This window comes from Agrilus planipennis, unplaced genomic scaffold (assembly GCF_000699045.2).
Source record: "Agrilus planipennis isolate EAB-ADULT unplaced genomic scaffold, Apla_2.0 scaffold8, whole genome shotgun sequence".
NCBI lineage: Eukaryota > Metazoa > Arthropoda > Insecta > Coleoptera > Buprestidae > Agrilus > Agrilus planipennis.
The window spans coordinates 521,380-540,758 of NW_020442461.1; the positions used below are offsets into that span (position 1 = coordinate 521,380).

The following is a 19,379-nucleotide window of genomic DNA, read 5'->3' on the forward strand; positions in this document are numbered from 1 at the left end:
CCCTCTTTTGCGTTTTTTATTTATTTTTTATCAATATTTATTATTAGTAGTATTAGAACAAAAATACAGCGCTAATTTTAATAATTTATACAGGCAAAGTAGTTTTAGTTTTTAGAAAAATTGGGACGGATATCACAAAAATAAAACAGTAACAATGAAACATTTGTATAGTTAAAGGAAACTATTAAATTAGCGCAAACTTTGACAACACATTTGCTGTATTTTTGTCCAGTGATTGATTATTCCTAAAAATATTTGGACATGGTGGTGTATACTTTTTCTTTTTTTTTTTAAAGTATTATTAAAATCACAAATAGTTTATAAACAACTTGAAGAAATAGCTCCTACAAAAGTGAATTTTAATAACACTATTCACAAAAACGGTACAGCATCTTTAAGGGGGCGGCAAAAGGACATCCAGATTCAAAAATAAACCAAAATAACAAAAACAAACAGGGGAAGGACGACAAACCTTACGACCTTTTAAACATTACAACAATATGATGGGATAAATAAAAACTAGAAAGAAGAAAACAATATAAAATAAAAATGTATATGGTATATTTAAATATTAAAACGTAAACTAATAAAACATTCAACAATAATTTAGAATACAATATAAATTTAACAAATGTAATAGTAGTATAGTTTATGTTAGCTGTTAAATCACCAGTAAATTTTGTGATTAGACAATCTAATTTTTTATTTACTTAAAATATTGGGTTTTAAAAAAATAGCAACCAATTTAAAACATTCAGCAGGGCATGTCCAAAAAAATAATTTTTTAATTTAATTTTGAGTAGGATGAACATAATCAAATTATATTGTTTTTTTTACAAGAACAACACAGGAAAAAAGTATTTTTTCGACAAATTTAGCAATCCTTAAAATTTTATTTTTTTGGACATATCCTAATACATTTACCGCAAGATGTAACAAACTAAGTACCCTCAAAATTCCCCGGCAATTTAATCATTATAATATGTAATAACCATATCATGAGGACCGGTATTAGGTAATAATAATAAAAAAATAACCATCTTGATTTTGCTTTCGTGCACAATGCACCTATGCTATGTAACAAACTCACACACTTCTCAGAGCTGCAATTATGTATTAATTAATAATAAATTCTATGCAACTAACGTTCTTCGTGTCGAAACAATAAAATTTGTGCTGTACTTTTGGACCTTATCGGACAACCGCGTCTATATTATAAGAACTCCTTCCACTATGTAATTTGGGCCATTTTCCAAAAGTAACCACCGAAAAACCGAATCAATTATTAAACCATGTGTCAATAACAATGTGCATACATACAAAGTGAATAAAAATCTCCTTCTTATAACTACAGTTTTATCATGATTCTTTTCTCTGCCTTTTCATCAACTTCTTATTATAATTTTTCTTGTTAAAAAAAATACACGATAGATAATATTGATGATGACAATAATAATAATAATCAGTTCTCTACGGCCGCTATTTCCTCAGCATCTTCATGACACTAACATCATCACAATCATCGTCATCTATGCAATGCCCCCAACAAACTATATATTATTGTACGTAAACATAAGGTATGGTGATATTTATTATTTCGCTTCTGCATAGGTCAAGAAGAATCCCCCTTTTTATTTATATATCTCTATTATAATATATAATAATATTCGTTTGAGTCCGATAGGACTTTTTAATGTTGTAATGAATAATAATAACTTATAATTTTTCGGTTTTACTCAAGCCTACCCTGTGTATGTGTGTCAAAAAAAGTCATACCAAAGACTGTAACCAATCAAACGTTAATCAACTCCCACCCCCTTCTTAAACGCATAGGTCTCACACTACTACAACTCTTGTATTCTACCTTTTTTTTTAGAAATTCGAACAAATTAAAAACATCTTCTATTCTTGCCTCCCATCAGCTCTTGTCTGAATCTTTTTTATGCAGCAATTAACATTTAAGATTTTGGTAATAAAGTACATAAAACTATGAGACCTATAATTTAAGAAGGATGTTAACTGGTTTGTGCTCCGTTAAGCCCTTTTTGTTAGATTTGTTTAGAGAAATATAACACAGCACGTTTCGTTATCAGCCAAGGATAGCACGTCGTTCACAGATGACGTCATTATCCAGGGTGCGCTTAGAAAATCTCTACGAAATTTAATTTACTTTTAATAAGGAATATTTAACTACCTATTAAGATCGACGGCCTAAATACAGGCCTTATATCTACAAACGACGTGCGGTCCTTTCACTACAAATTGAATAAAACATAAATAATATAACAATAAAAGATTAACGTACCTACATGTACATACCACCAGGGTGTGACAATACACAAAAAAAAAATAACTACTTATCGATTAAAAAAGAAAAACAACACAACACAGCACCTCCTCAGATAACTTGTTTAGAACTCAATTATTTTCTTTTTCTGCATGAATAAATGAATAATCACATTTAAACTTGTGATGGGATAAGAAGGAAGGAAGCTTCACTACCGGATATTGCTACGGGAGAAAAAGGAAGACGATCCATCCTTTCCCAAAAACACACTATTTACAACCCGTATTATAATATTATTTACATTTTAATCCGTGTGGTATTTTTGTCTTTGTCTTGGTGGATTAATTAATAATTAATCGATTTATGTAGATACTTAAAAATAGACATTCGAAAGAACCATTCTGCTTGATCTTCTGTTTGCTATGATGTACAGAGAGTGTTTCAAACTACTGTGCAAAATTATAAAAAGCTACAACTACACACACTTGTAATCTTATATGTGTATATTTTTATTTATGTAATGTCATAAAAAGGAGAGCAACCGTTTTCATTTTGAACAAACCAAATCTTCAACCATTCAAAATAATAAATTTATATCCTATAGATTAAAACTAAACGACAAACAGAATAGTTCTGCAAGTACACATATATCAAGAAAATTTGCCTAGATAAAGGCACAGATAAAACAAAAACAGTGTTTTACTATTTACAGCCTTTTTCGAGTTGCCTTATTTCCAAAACCACAATCAGGGCAAAATATGGGTGCAAACTGTTCAACTAATCTTTTAGCAAAATTAACATTCTATTCATTGTGTAAATCGTACGTAATTAAAACGAATACTAGAACTATGAAATATGGAATGTTATTTAAATCTAACAAATGCAATGTATTCATAATCTATCTAATGCAAATAGAAATCAGAGCTTTCAAAATCTATAAGGATTCTATAAATAAAAACTAAACAAATGTGTAAAAATCAATAATTGATAAAAAAATACAGATTAATAATCTAATGGCAAATTTAGAATAATTTAAAAGTTTGTTCATGTGTTAGAAATGTTTGTACTACTGAAAAGAATATTAATTCCTTTTTAAAATTGATGTGATTAAATAACTTTGCACATCACATTTCGTGCCCAATGTAAAAGTAAAACTTAATTTAAAAAATAAAAAGGGGCAAATAAACCAAACTTACCATTAATGAACTTCATCATAATCTACGCAGCAGTGACTTTTATCCTAATTAATGGAACGACTCCAGTTTTACAACGCAAAATTAACCCAAATGTACACATATGTACATATTGTCATAGATTTTTTGAGTCTGTGCGACACTAAAATATTATTTTAATATTATTTAGTAGTTAACTTGGCTGAATAACTCGGGACGCTCAGTGTTTCGACAGTGAGTGGCCCGAGTGTTTTCCCTAACTGCTCGTGCTTGCCATTGGACTGACTGGCGATAAAGGGGTGCACGTGGCATCCCGCAGACACCCATTGAGCGTGATTAGTAGCTTTCGCGACCCCGCATGGTCCCTATGTTCACACAACCATACCCCTTGCCACGTACCAAGATTCAATTTACCCTCCGTTATTGGAATTGTGAGCGACGAACCCAAGAAGCACGCCTTTACATGTGCAGGCTGAAAAACAAATAAAATTAACAAACCCATGCTTAAGCAGTAGCAAATTTTTTAGCCAAACAAAGGTCGTTAATAAAAAGGTTAAATAGCAATGGCCCAAGATGTGAACTCTGAGGAACTACCCATGTAACAATTGTAGAAGGAGATAAACTATTTCTGATCTTCATAATTTGAATTGGGTCAATTGGGTTAACCATTGTATTTATTTATCTATCAAAATCGAGTGGTCCACAGAATAAGATACCTTTGTAAAATCAAAACAGAGTCAACACGGATATTTTCCATTAAATTTGTTGTCAGTTAATTCAAGTATAAAAACATTTGTAACGGAGGACATATTATACTCCTGAAGTCAGGCTGAGCTTGAATAAGAAAACTTATTAGTTTGAAAGACGATTTCTACAGGACTAAAGGATTCAGTACTTTTAAAAATGGAGCCACATGACATGGATCTATAATTTTTAATATTAGATTTATTGCCATTTTTCTATAGGTACTTATAGGAGTAATACAGGCATTCTTCCAAAGAGTGGGACACAATGAGTTGTTAAAAGGTATATTCAAAGGAGTAACAAGTCCAGTGGAACATTTTTTAATAAAATAGCCAGAACACACATCAGGATCAGTACATATAAAATTTTCTGGGAACAAATAATAATTATCATAAAGCAACCACATAAAATAGTAATTAACAAATGCTTAATAACCTGAAGTAATAAAAACACTTTAGTTTCTTAATTTAATTATCTGATTGATGTATCACGTATTTTGGCCACTCGTGTAATTTGTTTTTACAGTAAAAATGTTTACTTACCATGTCATCAGGTCCCTCACATGAATGCCTATATGGTAGGCCTTGAGGCACTATTTTGTTTAACATCATCTCCATATCATCTCTGACATCAGGATCCCAGCTTTCATTTAGTGCCAAACTGGCTGATGTATGAAGGACTAAAATTTATGGATATTCATTGCTACATTCCTTATCAAACTTTTTTCATTGAACAAAAATTCCAAAACTTCATTGAAGTTACACAATGAAATGAAGTAAAAGTGCATACATACAATAAAGCACACACATTTAAAGTAAATTAATAATTAAGTCTCCAAAATGTATATAACACTTTTTTAAAAAGAACTTACTTGTACCAGTCTTATTAAAGGTGGGTATATTAAAAAAATGTCTGTGTCAAGTGTTTGATATGGTACTCACTTTGTACATGGCACAGCCCCATTGCAAATTGGGATAATTCTGGAATCTGTCGTAAAATTTCTTCTGTAACTAAGTGCACTCCTCTATGCTGTGGTCTTAAATTAATTTTTTTCTGAAACCATGCTGAATTTGTCTGAATAATTCTCGCTGAAGAAGCCATATTTGACTTGCTGTCACTACCACTATCAGTCGCCAGTTTGAATGTTATTTTGTACACTCACAAACAACCAAAATGTATATTATACTTTACACGTTCAGTGATAAGACCTGATAAGACCATTATTATCATGAGCGTTGCATAAGATTTTTTTATCAAGTCAATATATAAATAATAAGGTTACACACGTCCTGCCGCAAAAGCACTATTGGCTCGTTTCTGGTCTCTGTATCTGACACAATCTGACACTTCGCTCTATATCTACACTCGCTATCTCTCTCTCTCTTTTTAACACCTATATGCACCTATCTTTACACCGGGACCGGGCGCGGACTTTTCTTCTTCTTGATTCGATTTTCTTATTTTCGGGTATTCTTTTCATTTAGCCTAAGCAAAAACAGACTTCATGGGACTCCCAATGAAATTGTTAAAAAACATACGAAAAAATGCATTACAAATAAAGTGTAATAATTAACTATTACAATTATAAATTTGTTACAATAACTGTACGTATATCTAACCGGTCGGTAATACATAACCACTACATATATCCACAGATATGGTGTTATGTTGTAGGCTATTATCTATGGCGTTGGCTATGGTGTTCTATGGAATGCTCCTCTATTCTCTATGGGTATGCCATAACCTAAATAAAATCCAATGTTTTGGTGATAATCAGTGATAATAATTGTTCAAATTTTAACAAAAACAGTATGCGATATAATATTTTATAGTAAAATAATCATTTAATAAGTGTAAATTTTTTAATTGGGGTGGTATAATTAACATTTAACGGAATTAGTGTGCCCTAACCTAAATCAAAACAAAGTTTTTTAGTGATAAAAATTGTTTAAATAATTGCGTAAACATTACGTTAAGGCCAATATACCTATAATGATATAATAGTTTAATGAGCCTAAGATTTATAATTGATACGCTATAAATTAATAACCAGTGTAATCATGAAACTGGTATGTATAAGAACGTTTATTAAATTAACAGTAAATAGCATTTCTTTTTCAGTACTGTTTAAGCAACGATCCAAATAAACCATGTCACATTCTTACATTCAAAGAAATAACAATAATGTTGGATTGTGGTCTTTCTATGCAATCGGTGCTAAACTTTCTTCCGCTATCATTTGTTGCATCCAATAAATTGCTTAATTTGCCTTTCTGGACTCCACAGAATGTCTCTGAACCAGAGCTTGAAGGAGTAAGTGTTAAAAAAATGATTAAATTTCAAGTAAACTAAAACTTTTTTAATATAGGAACTGAGAGAAAACTGTGACAGAGTCTTTATAGATTCCCCTCCAGAGTTTTGCCCACCATTAGATAAACTGATTGATTTTGCTCAAGTTGATATAATATTAATTTCAAATTATCTCTGCATGATGGCCTTACCATTTATTACAGAGGGGACAGGTTTCCAAGGCCGGATATATGCAACAGAACCAACTTTACAAATTGGAAGGTCAATTACTTGCAATTAGTATTTTTAATTGATATATAATGCATAGAATTAAACGTTGTTTTTGTAAATAGGCTTCTTCTTGAAGAATTGGTCTTAAACATTGAGCAATGCCCAAAAGCAAATTTTGCTAATCAATGGAAAAATTTCGTCCATAAATTGCCTTATCCCCTAAGTGACTCCTTTAAGCCCAAATCTTGGAAAAGAATATACAATATGAGCAATGTAAATGCCAGCTTATCAAGAATACAAATGGTTGGATACAATGAAAAACTGGTAAAGTTAGATAAAAAGGCTGATGTATAATTTTTTTCACTAATCATAAATTTTTACTGTCAAGGATGTATATGGGGCCCTTCAGGTGATACCTGCAAGCTCTGGCTACTGTTTAGGCTCAAGTAATTGGGTCATTAGTTCGGATCATGAGAAAATAGTTTACTTGAGCGGTTCAAGTACACTGACCACACATCCCAAACCCATGGATCATCATGCATTAAAAAATGCAGACGTCCTTATAATGACGGACCTTACGCAAACCCCTATTAGTAACCCTGATGGAATGTTAGGTGTCCTTTGTGTTGTAGTAGGCAAGAACAACAAATCATTCATTCATAATAATTATTTTAATATAATCGTATTTCTTGTTAGGTTTAACACTAAGAGGTGGTGGCAATGTATTAATTCCCTGCTATCCTACAGGAGTGGTGTACGATCTTTTCGAATGTCTTTCAGTAAAAATGCAGGAATTAGGAGTGTCAAATTGTCCAATGTTTTTCATTTCACCTGTAGCCGACATGTCTTTAGCATATTCTAATATACTTGCCGAATGGTTGTCATCAGTAAAGCAGAATAAAGTTTATGTCCCTGACGAACCATTTCCTCATGGATTATTAGTTAAAAATTCAAAATTGAAACATTTCAAGCACATTTACTCAGAAGGATTCAGTACCGATTTTCAGGAGGTATTTAACTTCAACAGATAACTTAATATTAGATAATACTTACTAATAATTATTAGAATATTACCCTTATATTTTTTCAATACCAATTAAATAATGATTGGTATTTTATTTGCAATGCAAATGTTATTTTCAGCCATGTGTGGTATTCTGCGGACATCCGAGCTGCAGATTTGGAGACGTTGTACAGTTTATAGAACTATGGGGCAACAATCCGAGAAATTGTATTGTTTTTACGGGCAAGTAATTTAATAATACAATTAAGAATCTATCGTTTTTATCAAAACTTTGCAGAACCAGATTTTGACTACATCGATGCACTGGCACCGTATCAACCCCTCCAAATGAAAGTGGCCCATTGTGCGATTGATACTTCTTTAAATTTTACCCAAGCAAACAAATTAATAAAAGACCTAAAACCAAGCACATTAGTTGTTCCAGAATGTTACACTGTGCCTCCAGTTTCAGCACCCAATCTAACTGAATTGGTGATAGAGAACAACCCTGACAGAACCCTTATCCCATACAAATGGGGAGAGGTAATAACATTAACACTATTTTGTCAATTTTTTGAAACTCCCGATAGGTACGTTACGAAACTGTAAATCTTTAGGTAATAAATTTGCCCCTTAAACGTAAGCAAGCTCAGGTTTTTGTCGAGAGAGAAATAGCCCAGAAAATTGTGCCCGTGGAAATAAAACCGGGAATCAGTTTGTCTTCACTTACAGGCACTTTAAAAGTAAAAGACAATGTACATAACATGGAAGTGAGTTAATTATTATTTCGATTAATAATTAAATCACTAAATGTGTTTTATTATAGAGTTTAGAAAAGATTAAGGATCCAAACTATCAAGCTAACATACAGTATGAATGGGGCTCTTTAAACGTAACCGAATTTTTACAAAAACTTTCACAAGATGGAATAACAGACGCAAAAGTTGAACCCAGTGGAAGCGGAGTGATGATACATTTGGTAATTCTTTAATTAAGAAATTGAATAACTAAATCCATCCTATAATTAAACAATTTTAGCAAGATGAAGATGCACTGATACAAATAGAAGAAAATTGTACGCACGTACTGTGTAACAGTGATGAAAAATTGAGAATGAGGCTTAGAAATATGCTGATGCACTGTCTGAAGAAGTTCTAGCCTGTACACGAAATGTTAGGCTTAAAAATAAAGACTGTAAAATATATAATTATTTATTTTTTATCCTGTTAACCAAATTAATGATAAAATATGTAAGAAGTATTAAGTATCTGTAAAATGAGAACGATGAATAAAAGATAAAAACGTTTTAAGTATATTTTGCCTCATTATGGGCTACTTACCTGAAATATTTTACTCCACAATTAACTTTCTATTTTAAAAAACGTCTCAGAAATNTGAGTTCGTTTTATTAAAGGCTACACGACCCTGCGCTATCCTCTGCTTTATATCCTTCCATCCTGACTTATCTGACTTCCTAGGTATCTAAAATCAGCTACTTCTTCTAATTTTTCGTCTCCTATCTTTATATTCGCTCTTTCCCTACTTTTTCTTCCCTTGCATACCAGTGTTTTAGTTTTATTTTCATTTATTTTCATACAATACTGCAATTTAGCCCGATATCCCATTGTTAAATTTCAACCCACTGTAAAATAAAAGACGATTTTAAAAAGTCTTCTTTTTTTTGTTATCTCAGAAACGAAAATATCCGCGATGCGATAATTTCCGTGGTGCATATGATAAGATCGACAGATGACAAACTAGCGAGACATGAAACTCGCGAGAGGGCCTTGGGTGAGACCCTAAAGAAAGCACTGTCCACGATAGAAAAACGCCAACGACTCATGGAACCCGTAAAAGGGGCCGTTGGAAGACTGGACGAAAGATTAGCAGCCGTAGAAACAATTCTACTCCAGAAAGACGAAAGGGAACGCATACAATCGCAGAGGGTTCTCGACGGGGTTGATCAACTACAAAGGGACATGCCCATTCTGATGGAGAAGATTAGAAACGACGTACTACTGGAGGTACCTCTAATACTTTCACGAATTAACAACAACAATAACGATTAACAAATAATGTTTAGAAACTACAAGGAAATATACGTTTATAATTAATTGTAGATTTCGAAATTGTCAACGTCAGTACAACCCGTTCCAACTGAAACGCCCAAGACTGATGTACTGGTACAAAACAGCATCAATGAGCAGCTGGGTGGTCTTACAAAAGCAATTAATTCTTTAGAAAAACAGTTCGAAAAAATAGCAGCCGAAAATTTGGAATTAAAATCCGCGAACGAACAAACTACAAGAAAACTGAACGACATCAACAAGCAACTTAACAACACAGAAGAACTGCTTCTCAGATTTACCAATATGGTACAAGTAATTCCTGATCAATCGAAAAACGCGAACGATTTGCAAACAACATTCATAAAAGGTGAGAAAAAAAGGTTTTCCATACGCATATTACCTATACATTATTTTTTTTGGTTTCAGCCTTGGAAATTCAAAAATCGAACATAGACCAGATCCAATCGGACGTAAAGGCGATGTCAGAAAAAGTTCAAAAACTTCCCGACTCCGCAGTAATTGAATCCTCAAAGAATGAAACGTTAGAAGTACTGCAAGACATTAAATACGAGACGATACGATCTGCCGATAAAACGGCTACAATTATAGACGCAAAGTACCAGCAGGCTGCCGCTGACGCAGAAAAAAAACACGGCGACATGGAAAAGTCGATGATCAATTTGAGCGGAATCATGGAAATGCAAGGCGCCAACACGGCCGACAGCTACGAGAAACTTAAGAACGACATACAGTCGCTGAGAAAAGTGGAAAATGTAATGATGCAAACTGCTGATAATGTAATGGACGTTAAACGTCTGGTTGAATACAGCGTGCACCAAATTCTTTTAGAAGTTGCCGAACTTATAAAGAGCAGTTTTAAAAACACGTCATCATCCATTAACGAAAGGTAAAAATGCTTATGTGCATGCAAGAAGATTAGAAATAGGACCAATAACTTAATCCGAAGCATCGTCACTATTAATACAGAATAAAAAACGAAATGGTCCGCTGCGCGATGAGGTACTGCACATCAGTTTCGGTGTTGACAGTTGTCAAACAAAAACATGGCCGAATCGCGTCAAATCAGATGCGCATTGCCTTACTGCGCAGCGAACAAGCGAGCGCTACTTAGTGACGCTCTCACAGCTGGAGTTGTGAAACCAGGGGGGGGGGGTAAAGTCAATGCAGTACATTGGCTTTGCTCCCCCTCTCTCTGTCTTTATTATCTTTTAACTTACTGTACACCACAGCAAACTACTTGTAGTAGTATGAGCTCTAATTACTGTAAAAATATAAATTAATTATGTATTTCAGATTCGACGATTTCGAGCAATCAATTCTGGACAGTGAAAACGGCGCTCTGGCAAATGTCAGTTCGAAAATTGGTAAAGACATTGACCAAGTGTGGCGCCAAATTGGTATAATGTACCAACAACTGACCGTGAGTACCGATTCCCTAAATAAACTTCAAAACCAAACAGACGCTTATGTTAATGGCTCTTTAACATCAATGGATTCTATGAAAGGAAAGGTATGTAATGATTTCACCCCTGCCCTCCTGTTACCATTTTCGTTTTTTTTTTTTTTTAATTAAATTAGGTCGGCAAAATTACCGAAAGGATGACGGAAGTCGATGAAAATCTAAATTATCTTTTGGGACGACTTTCGTTAGTTACCCAGGAGTTCAATAGGATTAAAACTGGTTTGGGTCAGGCTTTGGACGACATTAAGAGCAGCTTCGTAACTGTACAAGAAAAAATCAGGGGACCTGGACCTCACAAAGTGCCTGACGAAGAATACGAAATTCAGACACTCGACGATAACACTTTAAGTGGCAATAAAACATCCAAACGGGACACTACAACATAAATTATTATTATTATATACAACTAATTTAATTTTAGTTTTTCTTTTAAATTTCAAAAAAAAAATTAACGTCATTAACCGAATATAGAGAAAAAGAGACTTAAATTGCAATATCACTACTATTACGTAATAGTACATTTCTTTTTAACTCTGCCAACTCCTTTGCATTTACTGATTGTACATAATTAATTATTATTGTACGTGTCTATACTATATTATCATTATAATGTCGTAAACATAGTCAATTTTCACTTTTGTATCAAATTGTGATAAAAATATAACAAAACCTTTATTACTAATAACTCGTCCTGCTTATGAATTAATTAGACTTATTACGTCTCTACATACTAGCTACTGTAATAAAAATAAAAGCCGCGCGCAGAAACTTCCCTTCTAAGCCTAAAAAAAGGAGTGAAGGTTTGATAGGAGTGGGGGGAAAAGACAGTCGCCGAGCGACTTCCTAACCAGCAGTGTGACAGTAGCAGTCAGACTGACAACAACAACTGTCGTATTTCATTATTCAAGGCACAATTTAACAGAAAAGTTAAAACATAAGAAGCATAATTATATTAATTTTTTATTTATGCAAATTATGCGCCTAAGTACAATATAGATGCAAGAATGGACTGCAATACGCAGCCAAACCTATAATTTAAAATACCCATACCAACGGTACTAGTTATGTACCTACAAAACAATCAGTTTTTAATACTACTTACAAACATGTTTTAATCTCAAAATTATAAGTAAATTAACCGAGCAGCACTCTAAATCCCTTTAAGGTTCTTATTAACCATTGTAATTTTGCCATTTGTCCCGTTTGTTTTGAATGTTTAACAAAAACCAGTTTTGTTTAAACTTTAAACCATTGTTTGCAAGTAGTAAAAGAAACTAATCACAAAACAAATATATACACATTTGCGTTCTGTGGCAGTGAAACTATTAAAAAAACCAACTTTACATATCCCTCTTTTGCGTTTTTTATTTATTTTTTATCCTGTTAACCAAATTAATGATAAAATATGTAAGAAGTATTAAGTATCTGTAAAATGAGAACGATGAATAAAAGATAAAAACGTTTTAAGTATATTTTGCCTCATTATGGGCTACTTACCTGAAATATTTTACTCCACAATTAACTTTCTATTTTAAAAAACGTCTCAGAAATGTTATCATTAAAGCCATATTAACGAAATGCTTCATATTAGAGAAGTATTTACTTGTTTTTGGAAAAGGGCTTATTTTCTAGTTTGTTGCTTCTACGACTTACAGAGAAATTATAAACGTAGAAATCATTATGAAAAGGCTACAGCCTTGGCAGCGATATCTGAAATAGGCTTGGTATTCGAGTCTAACGACCGTGATCCAAGACTGACTCTCCTTTTTCGAAGAGTCCACCGATGGAGTAGTTTATTCGACGTTTGGTCACCTAACATCCTGAGGAAGCGTAACATGGTCGTACTCTTCTAATAAGGAGGAAAACTAACCCTTAACCACGGCCATCAAACCCAAATATCGAGTCCTGAACAGATCATTAATTGTAAAACTTTTTAAAAAGGCCCAAGACAAACAGTGAATTATCATCGAATGATAGCTAGCTCATACTTTTAGGACAAATATAAAATTCGGATATAACCATATCTAACGTTACGCACTTTCTATTTTTCACATTTTTTGTTTTTGAATGCTAATTAATTTGGATCAGGATTTGAGCATTTTATTAGTATTTATTTATTCTAAAAATATGAGTGAGATATCCCTATCAAAAAATTTAGGCTGACTGATCTAGATGATGAATTATCAATTATCTGTGTTCAGGTAAACAAACTAACTATTTCAAGGGAATCCCCGTCGTCCCTCTTACCTTATACTCCGCTCGGTTCTAGTTTTTGAAATAACTTAAAGAAAAAAAAACAAGAGCACGTGAAGCAGTCTTGGCGTGGCGTATGGTTATTTTTTTTTTATTGATTCGTTTGATTATTAAGGGTGGTGGCGTATTCTGCTTGCATCTTTTTTTTATTTGTTAGGTGTGATCGGATGCACTAGCGTAGAGTACACCTTGTCTGTCCCTGTACCTGTCTCGAACACCTCTCTCTCGCTATGCTACCGCAACAACTCGCCGCCATTGGCTGCAACTCTGCCACCGCGACTACCACCACCAACCAAAAGAACCGCAACACTGCTACTCTCTCTCTCTCTCTGCACTGCACCCCTCAGGCACTGCGCCTGTTCACATAAAACCGATTAGTAAATGTTTTTCAACTGTATTCAATTTTTATCTAATAAAAAATTGAATTACCATCGCCAACTGACAACTGGCATCGAAACAAATAGGGTATTACCCTTAATACATCACAACTATTTTAGTATTACAAACATTACTCGATTGCCTTGTCAGTTGGCTCCAAAAAGACTGTTTTAGGAAATACATTCAAATGGAAACAATAAAACTGAAAACGTTTCTCAAGATTTTTGACTTTAATCAATCGCACACATATTCAATTACTATTTATCAGTTCCTTTCAATTAACAAACAAGTAAAATCAATTGTTTTTTCAATGCGACACTTAAATAAGAACTTATTTATCTTGAATAAAAAGTAAATGAAAGCCTCTTAATTACTAACGCAGAGTCTTTGAAAGAAATAAAAACTTTGAAAGTGATTCAATTAGTTTTGGAGAGTAAGGATTTCATTTCATTTTTATTACTCGAGTAATTATGTAAGAGAAAATTTTATTTACACATCCCATAATAACAAACCAGATGTTTGGGTTACTTCAATGATGCAAAAATAACCTGGCTAAATTCCTGTTTATGATTACATAAAAAGAAAAAAACAAACAAAAAGAAAAAGTAAAAAATAAAACACAAAATTTGTCCCTTATCAAATAACCAATATAATCCAACTTACTATTTAAAGACAATTTTAATTTCAATCAATCAAGTCCATATTAAGACAATTTTGTTCAAGTTTTATTAAGGGATTTGTTATATCTATAATTAAAAAATAAAAGTGGTTACAAGCGCGACGATCCTTTAAATACACAACTCTTTAAATACGTATTGAAAAATTTAAATTCGTCATAAGTCTTTAAAAATAATTCTATTATTACTATTTCCTTTTTCAACTAACAATAATGAAAAAGAACAAAATCAAATACACAAAATGAGAACGTTAATAGAGTTAACTAATTTTAAATTTTTAAAAATTACAAAATAATAAACTAACGATAAGTAGCATAAAAAAAGAACGTAAATAAACACACTGTTCAATTTAAAACTGTTATGCTAAACTGCGATGATTCTATTTAATTAATAATAAGCATTTTTCCCTCAGAAACGATGTTTTTTTTTTTGAAAAGCAAAGTGTGATAATATAAACAAACAAGCAAAAAATTAAAAGTACCTTTTCTGTCACTGAAGTCTGTTTGCTAAATGTGACTCCGTACTTGGTACCTAGAAAAATTTAAAAAACTATTACAATTACACCCTAAAATCATATTGTACTAAGACATACGACACAAATATTATAACTTTATCAGAAACAATTCTAATTAATAAGCTAGTATCAATTTTCTGTTTATACATAAAGCTTCACAAATATGACTAAAAAATATGGGTTGTCAAGGCAATAGACTTATTAATTTTCAATAATTAGTTATTTAGATAATATAAAACATAAAAAAACTGTAATAAAACTTACTTTAATCTCTAGATTTTGATCTGGATCTAGACTTGCTATTAGACTTATTTGAACCAGTTGGTGATCGTCCTCTGGAGCTTTTGCTGTTACTGCGAGACCGGGACCTTGAGGGCGACCGACTGTGACTCACAGAACGACGCCTCCTGGTGCGAGAAGTACTACGTCTACGTGATCTGGATCGTGACCTATTAATAGGATAAATGCAACAGAGAATATTTTTATTGTATTAGAGGTGTACCTCCTGCGCCCAGAACGTCCATGTCTTCGATGTGGTGATGTTGGCCTTCCATATCTTGCCATTTGAACCCTGAGCTCCCTCCCATCCAACATACGTCCATCCATAGCATCAAGTGCATCTTCTGCATCTCGTTTATCATAAAACCTACACAGACAAGGTGCATGACTAAAATACTTTTCCTAAATAAAAATAGTGCTTTTTGGTATCCACAAGCAACAGGGTTAGTTTTAATTGTGGAAATTTTAAGACGTACCTAACAAAAGCAAACCCTCTACTCTCCCTTGTAAATCTATCCCGTGGGATGTAGACGTCTCCAACTTCTCCACAACGTTCGAATACACGGCGAAGATCTTCTGGTGTGGTTCGATATGTGAGATTGTCCACTTTAAGGGAAACCATCCCTTCAATACGAGGAGGAGGTCTTCCGTAACTCATTGCTGCATTTACTGATAAAAGACACTAAGAACTAACAATTGCGCTATTGTTTTTAACAATTAAATGAAGAAAAGTCACAATTAATTAAAAAGATGAACCACGATGCCACGCCACCTTGTCCACAAACGAAAACGGAAAACGTTAAAATAAAATGGCGATATTCATAGAATTAGAAAAAAATCAAAGAAATAAATCTATTATCTATCAATCAACGATGAGAGCAACATCTGTAGGAGATATGAAGACTTATATTTGAAATTGAAGGAGGGGGAAGTCCAAATATGTGTTTTTTATTAAAAAAACGTATTAATACAGAATAAATCTGTACAAAATCCTCGTTAAACTTAATAAAGTACGCCTATCTTGTCTAAATTGTATTTAATATAAAAATAACTAAACAGTTTTTTTAAAATATTTTTATTTTCACTGTAGAAAGGATCCAAAATGTGGTATTTAAATTAAAAATGTGTATTGCTTCCAATTGCTTCCTCATTTGTTGTTAAATTATTAATTTTTATCGCTCTAATCGCTCTTCCTACAACCTAATGGTAAAATGTGAAAAATGGGTTGCCTAACCGCACAGATTTAAAAAGTGGGAAAAATTATCTTTTTGATAAGACGGGACTTAATATCCAAACTTGCAGTCTGTAAAATCCAAAATTATTCATACACATAAAGGACTTTGTAAATACTACAGAAAAAAATTCTAACTAAGGCTCTAACATTTATAGATTTTAAATAACATGAAATTAAGAACTGTTAACCCATATAATTACTTACCAGCAATTCGAAGGTAGTATTTACATAAATCTTATGTACCTATCACACTAAAGTACTTGGAATTCCACGTTCACTTAAACTAAAAAAAGTGTGCAGGACGATAGGTAGCACGGTTCACATATAAATATATTTTGGTGAAATTTTTTTGCCAAAAAGTTCGGGTTCTTCTAGGCTAATATTTCGCGAGTATCTCAGTTGATGTAATACTTCTTTTTTCAATTAAAATGAGGTAATGTGACACAATGGATGACCGTTTTTGGTACTGATAGTTCCTTATATTAAAGTAAATTATCTGATACCATTATTAGAACCTACTTAATATAATGTAATACAATATAATTATTTTAAGACATATCGGCAATACCAAAGCCACATAAACACACCGAATTTCCCTTTTCGATTTTAGCTCCTATTTCGATTATCTTGCAGTCGTACAAATGAACTTCGAAACATCTAAAACGCATACTAGGTAATCTTAAAACTTCTATAAACTATAAAACGCATTCTTCTTTCTCACCTCAATCTCCACTCTTTTGGATAATAATGATGAGCAATTGCAATTTTATTTATGACCTCTTCACTGTTTGTTTCGTTTATTTCGGTTAAGGTTACGCTATTTTGCAACTTTACCTGATCTACTGAATGGCACACGATCTTTTCGTAACTCCCGCTGGAATTTTGTATCAGCAAAACTATCGATAAGTTATCAAAGGCGTCGTTATGTGGTTTGGTGTAGGTGTAAATGATTGCGTCGCCATTAACGTGAATATCACAAGAGAAAAGGTGATGGACGTAGTTGTGGCCATCTAAATGGCCTCTAGATATAACACACGATGTGTACTTTCCATCAAAATGCATTTGCAAACAGTTACAAGTATCTATTAAGGTGGCAACTTCGAAGTCTTCACGACTTTTCCCTTTGCCATGCAGAAATCGCGTTAATTGCAGTTCTTGACTGTTTAGCCTGTAATATTCCTGTAAATACAATTTTTTATTTTTGTTATTCGATCGCTGTGATTCTTACTTTATCTGATCCACAATAAAACGTTGTGTGAAAGGTCAACGTTGGCAAGTGGGTGTACAAGTAAGGCCAGAGACTTCTCCAGAAAGCATTGTCCCTGTCCAAAAATCGTTCCATGAAAGTTTCCCTGGGTTCCTTTTCCAAAGTTTCATGGGTCCATCCTTGGGCAAATATTGCCATTGATAGATTGTATTGCCTGATTTTTTCAGCTGCCTAAAAGATAAATTCTGTTGATGTTCCTAAATGTGTTAAAAACAAGCATCCAGTTATTATTAATCATCCTAGCACCCCACTTCAATAGCAACACCCCAATAGTTTGGCCTCTATTTGCAATTAAAAATTTCCATCTAGTATTTTAATAATTGCTGAAGTAATTACTATAAGGGTCCTATGTTACCTTTTCTGGGTACAGAATCGTGAAAAAGCAGAGAAGGATAATATTTCCGTACCAAATACGTGTTAAAATGTCCTCCCCCAAAAAAATTACGTCCAAAGACGTCCACCCCGATGTAAACATCCAAATTTCTGTGTTTTGCTTCTTTAACAGTTTGCTGAAGATTCGTTTCATTCCAGGTGTAATTTACAAATATACCATCGCAAACATCAAAGAAAGACCTACAAAATAAAACAATAACACATTTTTATTGATTAATTACACATATATTTTCTACCTATTGAAATCGTTGAGCTCGTTCTGCCAAGACAACTTTCCATCTTTCGTAACGCTGTCGTACCAAATTATTAGACTGCCAGGTCTTCTAATGTGTAAAAGTCTCGTCAAATATTCGACAAAATCAATCAGTTTCAAGGGATTGCTAATACTGTTCTCGATATTCAATAACCATCCGTCTATTTTATATGTGACGCAAAGATCAGCCAAAATATTTGCAAATTTTTTAATCGCTTCCGGAGATTTTAAAATCTCTTCGCAAATAAATTTTCCAGAGTCCCATTCGGTAATAAAAGTCCCTAAATATAATTAAGTTTTAATTAAAAACTCCATATAAAATCGTGAAAAGACGCACCTAAAATTTTCACACCATTCCTGTGCGCTACATTTATCCAGCCTAGGGGTGGAATCGTTATCAGATGATGACTGAAATAAACAAAAGAGTCAATTTGTGCCCACCGATAAAAAGCATATCCGTTTCCTTCTAATACTGGACCTGTAAATCTGTTTAATAGAAAAAAATTAGTAGGTCACATACTTAAATTATTAGATAACAATTTACGCACTTGTCCTGTATATACCCCCCCTTCATATCATGGCAAATAAGGGTACGAGGGACAGAATTGTGATGCGTCCGAATAATGGGGCCAAACTTATCATTCTCAACGTGACATTCCAGGTCTGTACACTTTATGGCCATACTACTGCGAGGTATAAGCTCTATAATGTTATTTATCCAACGAGGGAGGTTTTCCAAACATGTCCATGCCTCTGAGAGGGTAGTTATGGGAGAACAGACCCTTTCGCTCCAGGAATAATCATGGGAATAATGATCCGAATTTTGAACGTTGTTACTCATAGTAAATCTACT

At 33.1% G+C, this 19,379-nt stretch overlaps 5 protein-coding genes across 7 annotated transcripts in view; 2 read left to right on the forward strand and 3 right to left on the reverse strand.

Moving 5' to 3' along the window:
- Positions 1-12,623, forward strand: part of LOC108736138 (cytoskeleton-associated protein 4) — a 21,759-nt gene extending 9,136 nt beyond the window's left edge. For both annotated transcript variants that reach the window (XM_025980807.1, XM_025980806.1), the window contains 5 exons: positions 9,420-9,750; positions 9,847-10,162; positions 10,222-10,702; positions 11,110-11,326; positions 11,395-12,623. In XM_025980807.1, coding sequence (XP_025836592.1) covers positions 9,420-9,750; positions 9,847-10,162; positions 10,222-10,702; positions 11,110-11,326; positions 11,395-11,664 — 1,615 coding nt within the window. In that variant the 3' untranslated portion in view covers positions 11,665-12,623. The remainder of the gene's footprint in view (positions 1-9,419; positions 9,751-9,846; positions 10,163-10,221; positions 10,703-11,109; positions 11,327-11,394) is intronic.
- On the reverse strand, positions 1,866-5,558 carry LOC108736151 (UPF0047 protein YjbQ). Its single transcript, XM_018468472.2, has 3 exons — positions 5,145-5,558; positions 4,746-4,882; positions 1,866-3,931 (listed from the first exon to the last, which is right to left on the reverse strand). Exons 1-3 carry the CDS (start codon positions 5,302-5,304, stop codon positions 3,716-3,718), a joined length of 513 nt encoding a protein of 170 aa, XP_018323974.1. The 5' UTR covers positions 5,305-5,558; the 3' UTR covers positions 1,866-3,715.
- Positions 5,935-9,031, forward strand: LOC108736137 (integrator complex subunit 9). The gene is made up of 11 exons (XM_018468447.2): positions 5,935-6,272; positions 6,325-6,516; positions 6,572-6,774; positions 6,846-7,047; positions 7,112-7,358; positions 7,420-7,733; positions 7,867-7,969; positions 8,025-8,269; positions 8,344-8,496; positions 8,553-8,705; positions 8,765-9,031. Exons 1-11 carry the CDS (start codon positions 6,264-6,266, stop codon positions 8,882-8,884), a joined length of 1,941 nt encoding a protein of 646 aa, XP_018323949.1. The 5' UTR covers positions 5,935-6,263; the 3' UTR covers positions 8,885-9,031.
- A 1,497-nt stretch (positions 12,624-14,120) lies between the features above and the next one.
- On the reverse strand, positions 14,121-16,190 carry LOC108736139 (serine/arginine-rich splicing factor 2). Its single transcript, XM_025980808.1, has 4 exons — positions 15,856-16,190; positions 15,603-15,746; positions 15,365-15,549; positions 14,121-15,117 (listed from the first exon to the last, which is right to left on the reverse strand). The coding sequence occupies exons 1-3, from the start codon at positions 16,035-16,037 to the stop codon at positions 15,366-15,368; spliced, it is 510 nt and encodes a 169-aa protein (XP_025836593.1). The 5' UTR covers positions 16,038-16,190; the 3' UTR covers positions 14,121-15,117; position 15,365.
- A 315-nt stretch (positions 16,191-16,505) lies between these two features.
- Positions 16,506-19,379, reverse strand: part of LOC112906493 (cytosolic endo-beta-N-acetylglucosaminidase 2) — a 6,563-nt gene continuing 3,689 nt past the window's right edge. Inside the window, exons 2-8 of one of the 2 annotated variants that reach the window (XM_025980706.1) lie at positions 19,075-19,377; positions 18,864-19,012; positions 18,510-18,807; positions 18,288-18,453; positions 17,842-18,051; positions 17,335-17,792; positions 16,506-17,270 (exon numbers count right to left, since the gene is read on the reverse strand). In XM_025980706.1, coding sequence (XP_025836491.1) covers positions 17,162-17,270; positions 17,335-17,792; positions 17,842-18,051; positions 18,288-18,453; positions 18,510-18,807; positions 18,864-19,012; positions 19,075-19,367 — 1,683 coding nt within the window. In that variant the 5' untranslated portion in view covers positions 19,368-19,377 and the 3' untranslated portion in view covers positions 16,506-17,161. The remainder of the gene's footprint in view (positions 17,271-17,334; positions 17,793-17,841; positions 18,052-18,287; positions 18,454-18,509; positions 18,808-18,863; positions 19,013-19,074; positions 19,378-19,379) is intronic. The other variant, XM_025980707.1, reaches the window with a different exon arrangement.

Coding starts and splice junctions, on each gene's coding strand:
- LOC108736151 (XM_018468472.2), bottom strand. CDS start 5,304: ATGGCTTCTTCAGCGAGAATTATTCAGACAAATTCAGCATGGTTTCAG. Junction 4,883..5,144: donor GGGGCTGTGCCATGTACAAA/GTGAGTACCATA, acceptor CATAAATTTTAG/TCCTTCATACATCAGCCAGT. Junction 3,932..4,745: donor GTGAGGGACCTGATGACATG/GTAAGTAAACAT, acceptor TTTGTTTTTCAG/CCTGCACATGTAAAGGCGTG.
- LOC108736137 (XM_018468447.2), top strand. Junction 6,775..6,845: donor CCAACTTTACAAATTGGAAG/GTCAATTACTTG, acceptor TTTTGTAAATAG/GCTTCTTCTTGAAGAATTGG. Junction 8,706..8,764: donor GCGGAGTGATGATACATTTG/GTAATTCTTTAA, acceptor AAACAATTTTAG/CAAGATGAAGATGCACTGAT.
- LOC108736139 (XM_025980808.1), bottom strand. CDS start 16,037: ATGAGTTACGGAAGACCTCCTCCTCGTATTGAAGGGATGGTTTCCCTT. Junction 15,747..15,855: donor AGAGGGTTTGCTTTTGTTAG/GTACGTCTTAAA, acceptor TTGTCTGTGTAG/GTTTTATGATAAACGAGATG. Junction 15,550..15,602: donor GGACGTTCTGGGCGCAGGAG/GTACACCTCTAA, acceptor TCCTATTAATAG/GTCACGATCCAGATCACGTA.